Here is a 9800-nt window from a genome sequence, read left to right as displayed (position 1 = left end):
ACTCAGTGCACTCAATTTGATGGGCTTATGTCTGTTAAATTGTCTGTCTTGAATGGTGTGCCCCAAGGCTCTGTACTTGGTCCTCTCTTATTCACTATTTATATAAATGATTTAGACAAAAATTTCCAAAATGCACAACCTAATTTTTATGCTGATGATACTGTTATTTACTGTTGTGCCTCGTCTCTTACAAAAGCTTTCCAGAACTTGCAAACTGCTTTTTATACTGTTCAACATACCTTGTATCAATTGAAGCTTATCCTCAATACTGACAAAACTAAACTAATGGTGTTTTCTAATGCAAGAAATAGACCTCTGAACCTTTCACCTATTACTACCTGTCAGGGCAAGGAGATTGAGGTTGTAACAAATATATTGGAATTTTAATTGATGACGGCCTCTTTTTTAAATTGCATATTCAACAATTTACAAAAAATTGAAGCTGAAATTGGGATTTTATTTTAGGAATAAGGCCTGTTTTTCTTTTGAAGCCAGAAGGAGGCTAGTATCAGCTACATTTATGCCTTTACTAGACTATGGGGATATTTTATATATGAATGCTTCCGCTCAGTGTTTGAGATCAATTGACACTCTTTACCATGGCACTTTGAGATTTATTTTAAAACCCTTACGCACCACTGCACTTTGTATACCAGGGTTGGCTGGCCTTCTCTAGTCACTCGTAGGCTCAGTCACTGGTATACTTTTATTTACAAAGCCATTTTGGGTTTACTAACATTTTATTTGGCCATTTTTATTGTTCAGAAATATGGTGGGTACTCTCTTCGTTCGCTGGACTTTATCCTGCTAACTGTTCCAAATGTCCGAACTGAATTTGGTAAAAGGGCTATTACGTACTCTGCGCCATCGTCTTGGAACGCCTTACAAAATACTTTTAAACTGGAAGAACTTGTCCCGATTGGTGTTTTTAAATCACTGATGAAGGATTTTAAGGCTGATTCACTGACCTGTCAATGTTTTTAATTTGCTGTTTTATACTCTTGTGAATTCAATGGTTTTTACTAGATTACTTGTAGTTTTTCATGTTGTCTGTCTGTAATTTTTTTGTAATGACTTGGTGCTGCATATCTTGGCCAGAGCGCTCTTGAAAAATAGATTTTAATCTCAATGAGCCCTTCCTGGTTAAATAAAGGTAAAAAAAATAAAAAGTAGCATTATTCCCCCAGCCAGAGGTATCACAGAGGACAACACGTACTGCACACGTGCAGAGTAGACCTCTCCAACCTGAAACTCTACATTCCTACTGTCTTCCCAGCAGGATGGGTATCATAGGCTCCGTTTACACAGGCAACCCAGTTGTGATGTTTTTTCCACTAATTTGTCTTTTGACAAATCACATCAGATTTTTTCACATCAGATCTTTTTCAGAGCTGATCTGATTGGTCAAAAGACCAATTAGGTCAAGAAAATAAATAGACTGGGCTGCCTGTGTAAACGTAGCCATAGTGTCTCAGTATGATAAAGCGTCATCATTGTAAACCTGTTCTCTCAGCTCAGTAGGATCTAGATGCTCTGTGGTTGACTGTGTAAACGTAGCCATAGTGTCTCAGTATGATGAAGCGTCATCATTGTAAACCTGTTCTCTAAGCTCAGTAGGATCTAGATGCTCTGTGGTTGACTGTGTAAACGTAGCCATAGTGTCTCAGTATGATGAAGCGTCATCATTGTAAACCTGTTCTCTAAGCTCAGTAGGATCTAGATGCTCTGTGGTTGACTGTGTAAACGTAGCCATAGTGTCTCAGTATGATGAAGCGTCATCATTGTAAACCTGTTCTCTAAGCTCAGTAGGATCTAGATGCTCTGTGGTTGACTGTGTAAACGTAGCCATAGTGTCTCAGTATGATGAAGCGTCATCACTGTAAACCTGTTCTCTCAGCTCAGTAGGATCTAGATGCTCTGTGGTTGACTGTGTAAACGTAGCCAGTGTCTCAGTATGATGAAGCGTCATCATTGTAAACATGTTCTCTCAGCTCAGTAGGATCTAGATGCTCTGTGGTTGACTGTGTAAACGTAGCCAGTGTCTCAGTATGATGAAGCGTCATCATTGTAAACATGTTCTCTCAGCTCAGTAGGATCTAGATGCTCTGTGGTTGACTGTGTAAACGTAGCCAGTGTCTCAGTATGATGAAGCGTCATCATTGTAAACCTGTTCTCTCAGCTCAGTAGGTGCTCTGTGGTTGACTGTGTAGTTTCATTATGTAAAGCCTTTATACCGTAATGAAGGCTTAGACCACAGTCAGGCACATACAGTCAGTACACAACCCTGTACAGAAGTTAGAGAAGAGTTAGGCCCGTCATTCATCTGTGGACATACTTTAGACCAGTATACAGGGGTTTGGCAATGCAAACCTGAGTCAAACCCTGGGCTCAACTAGTACTACAATGTACTAGTATGTTACTGGTTATAAACGTACCAGTCTGTTGGGCAGCGTCCACCAGTAGGACTGTCTTGGTCCGTCCATCTGGCCCCGAGGAACACACCTCCTTCTGGACAGCTACAGTCCTCATGGGGGGCCTTCTGGCCCTCAGGGACTGACACAACCCCACCTGCTGCTGCTGATAGAACATAGACTATAATAACATGAAACATTATTTTGTATATTGATGTTATACGACCCAATTAATGGTATTAATTAATGAATTCATTGATGGTATTAATTGATCAAATCAAATGTATTTGTCACATACACATGGTTAGCAGATGTTAATGCGAGTGTAGCGAAATGCTTGTGCTTCTAGTTCCGACAATGCAGTAATAACCAACGAGTAATCTAACTAACAATTCCAAAACTACTACCTTATACACACACACAAGTGTAAAGGGATAAAGAATATGTACATAAAGATACAGTGCCTTGCGAAAGTATTCGGCCCCCTTGAACTTTGCGACCTTTTGCCACATTTCAGGCTTCAAACATAAAGATATAAAACTGTATTTTTTTGTGAAGAATCAACAACAAGTGGGACACAATCATGAAGTGGAACGACATTTATTGGATATTTCAAACTTTTTTAACAAATCAAAAACTGAAAAATTGGGCGTGCAAAATTATTCAGCCCCTTTACTTTCAGTGCAGCAAACTCTCTCCAGAAGTTCAGTGAGGATCTCTGAATGATCCAATGTTGACCTAAATGACTAATGATGATAAATACAATCCACCTGTGTGTAATCAAGTCTCCGTATAAATGCACCTGCACTGTGATAGTCTCAGAGGTCCGTTAAAAGCGCAGAGAGCATCATGAAGAACAAGGAACACACCAGGCAGGTCCGAGATACTGTTGTGAAGAAGTTTAAAGCCGGATTTGGATACAAAAATATTTCCCAAGCTTTAAACATCCCAAGGAGCACTGTGCAAGCGATAATATTGAAATGGAAGGAGTATCAGACCACTGCAAATCTACCAAGACCTGGCCGTCCCTCTAAACTTTCAGCTCATACAAGGAGAAGACTGATCAGAGATGCAGCCAAGAGGCCCATGATCACTCTGGATGAACTGCAGAGATCTACAGCTGAGGTGGGAGACTCTGTCCATAGGACAACAATCAGTCATATATTGCACAAATCTGGCCTTTATGGAAGAGTGGCAAGAAGAAAGCCATTTCTTAAAGATATCCATAAAAAGTGTCGTTTAAAATTTGCCACAAGCCACCTGGGAGAGACACCAAACATGTGGAAGAAGGTGCTCTGGTCAGATGAAACCAAAATTGAACTTTTACGCCAAACGTTATGTTTGGCGTAAAAGCAACACAGCTGAACACACCATCCCCACTGTCAAACATGGTGGTGGCAGCATCATGGTTTGGGCCTGCTTTTCTTCTGCAGGGACAGGGAAGATGGTTAAAATTGATGGGAAGATGGATGGAGCCAAATACAGGACCATTCTGGAAGAAAACCTGATGGAGTCTGCAAAAGACCTGAGACTGGGACGGAGATTTGTCTTCCAACAAGACAATGATCCAAAACATAAAGCAAAATCTACAATGGAATGGTTCAAAAATAAACATATCCAGGTGTTAGAATGGCCAAGTCAAAGTCCAGACCTGAATCCAATCGAGAATCTGTGGAAAGAACTGAAAACTGCTGTTCACAAATGCTCTCCATCCAACCTCACTGAGCTTGAGCTGTTTTGCAAGGAGGAATGGGAAAAAAATTCAGTCTCTCGATGTGCAAAACTGATAGAGACATACCCCAAGCGACTTACAGCTGTAATCGCAGCAAAAGGTGGCGCTACAAAGTATTAACTTAAGGGGGCTGAATAATTTTGCGCGCCCAATTTTTCAGTTTTTGATTTGTTAAAATAAGTTAGAAATATCCAATAAATGTCGTTCCACTTCATGATTGTGTCCCACTTGTTGTTGATTCTTCACAAAAAAATACAGTTTTATATCTTTATGTTTGAAGCCTGAAATGTGGCAAAAGGTCGCAAAGTTCAAGGGGGCCGAATACTTTCGCAAGGCACTGTATATGAATGAGTGATGGTACAGAACGGCATATGCAAGATGCAGTAGATGGTATTGAGTACAGTATAAACATATGAGATGAGTAATGTAGGCTATGTAAACAAAGTGGCATAGTTTAAAGTGGCTAGTGATACATGTATTGTAATCAGTAATGTAAAAATGAAGTATGGACCTGAGCACCTTGCATTAGGGTAGACCAGCAGAACAACATGTTTGACCTCTAACCTCTTACCTTGGGTAGAACGGCAGGTCTGACCATGCCCCTCCCACCTCTCTGATTAGCTAGTCCAAACGCCTGTCCGAGAGGGGCCGGTCTCTCGCTGACGTCAGCTGATATAGGGTTTACCACGCCAGGCTGCAGGGGCCCGGCGTACGTTCCTGGGAAGGGCTGGTAGAGGAACAGAACAACTGTATTGTCCATCTGTGACAAACATTCACACATACTCCACTACCTACCATGCTAAAGGGCACATTGACAATGAATAGTACCTGTGACAATGAACATTTATCCTCCACTTCTTCTGTTCTCCTAACCATTTCTTCAGGCTACTAGTCTTGTAAACCTCTTCTCCCAAAAACAACACACTCCACTACCTACCAAGCGAAAGGGCACATTGAAGGTGAATAGTACCTGAGATCTGACACCAGCAGCCCTCCGGGTTGCTAATTCACTTCCCTGTTCTATCTTCTCGCCCAGGATTTGAACTAGCAACCTTCTGACTACTGGTCTGCCTCTAACCCCCTAACATTTCAGCTACCTACCTGGTAAAAGCCCATCATGGGGGGGCAGGGTGCAGGCATGATCTGGTAGTAGGTGTAGTCGTTGGAGACTGGAGGCTGGGGGGAGGACAGGATGGGGTAAGCTAGGTACGGACCACCTGGGCTGGGGTTGGGCTGCTGCCAGCGCAGGTCCCCTCCTCCGCTATACATGGGGTGCTGTTGTCTGTAGAGGGGAGGGAGAGAACAAATGACTGGTGTAGTGATGATTGTATGAATATACTGCAACATATTAGGACTAATATACCCGTAGGAGGCCAGAGAAAACTGTGTCAAACTAAGACAAAGCTTGTTACACTGCTGATATCAGTGTAGAGCTGACTGTGTGTGTGTGTGTGTGTGTGTGTGTGTGTGTGTGTGTGTGTGTGTGTGTGGCTGACAAGGATCCAGCTGACATTTTCACAGCCGGTGGTCTTGAGAGACCACTTCCTGCTATTCAAAACAGACAGGAAGGAAACGAACGTGCAGCATGAGGCAGATCACCCCTGACAAAGAGAAATGCACAGGACACACACACAGGTCGACAGCTCTCAATCACACCCAGGGCATAAAATTAACACCCGACACCTGCGGGTAAAAATGTATATTCCACCAACCCCATTGGCTGGTCAATGTGCAGGGCTCTACAGTGGGAGCATTACATTCCTGAATAAAAAGTCCAAAGTCAAGTATGAACACATGTGAGTTAGTGTTCAGAAAATGTTGCAGTATCTGTTTTTAAAGTATTACAACTATTTTGTTTCAAAGCTGCTAATTCCACAAAGAAATATCAATCCTACAGTTGAAGTCTGAAGTTTACATAAACGAGTTTTAATGACTCCAACCTAAGTGTTTCAACCACTCCACAAATGTATTGTTAACAAACTATAGTTTTGGCAAGTTGGTTAGGACATCTACTTTGTGCTTGACACAAGTAATCTTTCTAACAATTGTTTACAGACAGATTATTTCACTTATAATTCATGGTATCACAATTCCAGTGGGTCAGAAGTTTACATACACTAAGTTGGCTGTTCCTTTAAACAGATTGGAGAATTCCAGAAAATGTCATGGCTTTAGAAGCTTCTGATTTGCGTCAATTGGAGGTGTACCTGTAGATGTATTTCAAGATCTACCAGTGCCTCTTTGCTTGACATCATGGGAAAATCAAAATACATTTGATTTTTAGTTTACCTTTATTTAACTGGACAAGTCAGTTAAGAACAAATTCCTATTTTCAATGACGGCCTAGAACAGTGGGTTAACTGCCTGTTCAGGGGCAGAACGACAGCTCGTCAGCTCGGGGGTTTGAACTTGCAACCTTCCGGTTACTAGTCCAACGCTCTAACCACTAGGCTACCCTGCCGCCCATCAGCCAAGACGTCAGGAAAAAAAAAGTGTAGACCTCCACAAGTCTGGTTCATCTACTCCAAAACCGCCATAAAAAGCCAGACTACCGTTTGCAACTGCACATGGGGACAAAGATCGTATTTTTTGGAGAAATGTCCTCTAGTCTGATGAAACAAAAATAGAACTGTTTGGCCATAATGACCATCACTATGTTTGGAGGAAAAAGGGGGATGCTTGCAAGCCGAAGAACACCATCCCAACCGTGAAGCACGGGGGTGGCAGCATCATGTTTTGGGGGTGCTTTGCTGCAGGAGGGACTGGTGCACTTCACAAAATAGATGGCATCATGAGGAGGGGAAATTATGTGGATATATTAAAGCAACATCTCAAGACATCAGTCAGGAAGTTAAAGCTTGGTCACAAATTAGTCTTCCAAATGGACAATGACCCCAAGAATACTTCCAAAGTTGTAAAATGGCTTCAGGACAACAAAATCAAGGTATTGGAGTGGCCATCACAAAGCCCTGATCTCAATCCTGTAGAAAATGTGTGGGCAGAACTGAAAAAGAGTGTATGAGCAAGGAGGCCTACAAACCTGACTCAGTTACACCAGCTCTGTCAGGAGGAATGGGCCAAAATTCACCCAACTTATTGTGGAAGGCTACCTGAAACATTTGACCTTAGTTAAACAATTTAAAGGCAATGCTACCAAATACTAATTCAGTGTATGTAAACCCACTGGGAATGTGATGAAAGAAATAAAATCTGAAATAAATAATTCTCTACTATTATTCTGACATTTCACATTAAAATAAAGTGGTGATCCTAACTGACATAAGAGAGGGAAATTTTACTATGATTAAATGTCAGAAATTGTGAAAAACTGAGTTTAAATGTATTTGGCTAAGGTGTATGTAAACTTCTGACTTCAACTGTATGTCCCATCTGGCACAGCTGAGCTCACTGAGTGAAATGCTGATAGATTCATTTTTGGAGGCACTGTGCACAGGCATAAAAGTTGGTCTACTTTCCACAAACGTCTACAAAGTGAGACTTTGTCCTCGTGTTCCTTGGCTATTTACATTGTTTTGCTCACAAGTACAGTAGTTTTTCAACATTAGTTTGAGTCTGTTGCTTCAACTGATAGCAAAGAGTCAGATGCCAAATCTCACACACCAAGGTAACCTCCCGCCCTTAAAGGGCCAACTCAACAATTTGTCTATTTTGGTTAAAAAATCCAGTCACAAAAAATGAAAGAGTAATATCACATTTCTTGTTTTTAGAAACATTACAAAGCATGGTCATCTGTTTTTGGTGTGTTTTTATTAAAAATCAGAGTGCCTTCTGCCCTGATCACATCCCTGGGTGGTAACTGATCATTCACAGCCTAGCTGTGTGTAACACTCACACGGTATATGGGGGTTTCCTTAGGTGAATCAGAAGGAAGACCCCATCAGTTTTCCCACTGACATGGGCACAGGCACATTCCTGGAGGAGGGTCAGAAACAGGAATATTCCTGGACTCCATAGAGATTCTTTCCGAGCTAATGCTAGGCTAACTGTCAGCGGCTCAGGGACAGAGGCTGGGTAGTTCCAATACAGATTATATCAGTGACAGTCGCACCTCAGGCTCTTAGGGTCAGATTACCAGACACAGATAGTTTTGAATGAAAAGATATGTGCTCAGAAATTCCCCATTGAATATGTTTTTTAATCCAGGACTAGGTTTAATCTGTGTCCAGGAAACCTGCCCTTAGTGTGTAGGCTGCATGATCTAGGGACTATAAGATGTAGGGTGTAGGGTGATGTGTCTACCTGTTGGGTTGGTTCTCCTGGACAAAAGCCTGCCCTTAGTGTGTAGGCTGCAGGATCTAGGGACTATAAGATGTAGGGTGTAGGGTGATGTGTCTACCTGTTGGGTTGGTTCTCCTGGACAAAAGCCTGCCCTTAGTGTGTAGGCTGCAGGATCTAGGGACTATAAGATGTAGGGTGTAGGGTGATGTGTCTACCTGTTGGGTTGGTTCTCCTGGACAAAAGCCTGCCCTTAGTGTGTAGGCTGCAGGATCTAGGGACTATAAGATGTAGGGTGTAGGGTGATGTGTCTACCTGTTGGGTTGGTTCTCCTGGACAAAAGGGTAACAGGTGATGAGGTAGCTGGGGATTGGGGTGGGCTCTACCCCCCCTCCTCCTTCTCCTCCAGACAAGCTCATGGTGACCAGCGCTCCTTCCAGACCTTTCTTTTGAGGGATAAACGGCTCCACTTCGGCTGACAGTTTCACATCCTGCAAGGAGAGACAGAGGCAGTCAGACAGGACCTGACTGGACAGGAGAGGACAGGACTTGACTGGACAGGAGAGGACAGGACTTGACTGGACAGGAGAGGACAGGACCTGACTGGACAGGAGAGGACAGGACTTGACTGGACAGGAGAGGACAGGACCTGACTGGCCAGGAGAGGACAGGACAGGAGAGGACAGGACAGGAGAGGACAGGACAGGAGAGGACCTGACCGGACAGGACAGGACCTGACCGGACAGGACCGGACAGGAGAGGACAGGACCTGACCTGACAGGAGAGGACAGGACCTGTGACCTGACAGGAGAGGACAGGACCTGTGACCTGACAGGAGAGGACAGGACCTGTGACCTGACAGGAGAGGACAGGACCTGTGACCTGACAGGAGAGGACAGGACCTGTGACCTGACAGGAGAGGACAGGACCTGTGACCTGACAGGAGAGGACAGGACCTGTGACCTGACAGGAGAGGACAGGACCTGTGACCTGACAGGAGAGGACAGGACCTGTGACCTGACAGGAGAGGACAGGACCTGTGACCTGACAGGAGAGGACAGGACCTGTGACCTGACAGGAGAGGACAGGACCTGACCTGACAGGAGAGGACAGGACCTGACCTGACAGGAGAGGACCTGACGGGACAGGATCACCTCGCAACGCACCAGACAGACTCAGGAGTGATAGACCTCTCACTTTTGTGCCAAAATAAGAGCAGTTAAAGTGAACCCATATTAGGTTATGTTCAGGACTCAGTGAATGTGGGTCAATCAGGGATAAATCGACATACAAGGACAAAGATCAGCTGGTACTGACAGCACACTCACTGTGTGAAGTCTTCCTGGAACTTAGTTATTTTAGTAACCCAAGGGGTGACATCAACAATTCATAGACATTTAGGTCTAAGATCAATCACACAG

At 43.4% G+C, this 9800-nt stretch overlaps 1 protein-coding gene across 21 annotated transcripts in view; it reads right to left on the bottom strand.

Annotated features, from left to right (window-relative positions):
* Positions 1-9800, bottom strand: part of LOC110506794 (selenocysteine insertion sequence-binding protein 2-like) — a 38423-nt gene that overhangs the window by 20773 nt on the left and 7850 nt on the right. For 4 of the 21 annotated variants that reach the window (XM_090238993.1, XM_090238995.1, XM_090238997.1 and 1 more), the window contains exons 2-5: positions 8695-8870; positions 5245-5425; positions 4715-4870; positions 2436-2574 (exon numbers count right to left, since the gene is read on the bottom strand). In XM_090238993.1, the coding sequence (XP_090095119.1) occupies positions 2436-2574; positions 4715-4870; positions 5245-5425; positions 8695-8870 (652 nt within the window). Of the gene's footprint in view, positions 1-2435; positions 2593-4714; positions 4871-4971; positions 5077-5244; positions 5426-8403; positions 8465-8694; positions 8871-9800 lie in introns of those variants that run through there. The other 17 variants (XM_090238992.1, XM_090238991.1, XM_090238994.1 and 14 more) reach the window with 8 other exon arrangements.

The sequence above is a fragment of the Oncorhynchus mykiss genome, chromosome 6 (assembly GCF_057628025.1).
Source record: "Oncorhynchus mykiss isolate SJ-2025 chromosome 6, ASM5762802v1, whole genome shotgun sequence".
NCBI classification, from domain to species: domain Eukaryota; kingdom Metazoa; phylum Chordata; class Actinopteri; order Salmoniformes; family Salmonidae; genus Oncorhynchus; species Oncorhynchus mykiss.
Note: the sequence above shows the minus strand (reverse complement) of the source record. Positions and strands in the feature narration are given on the sequence as shown.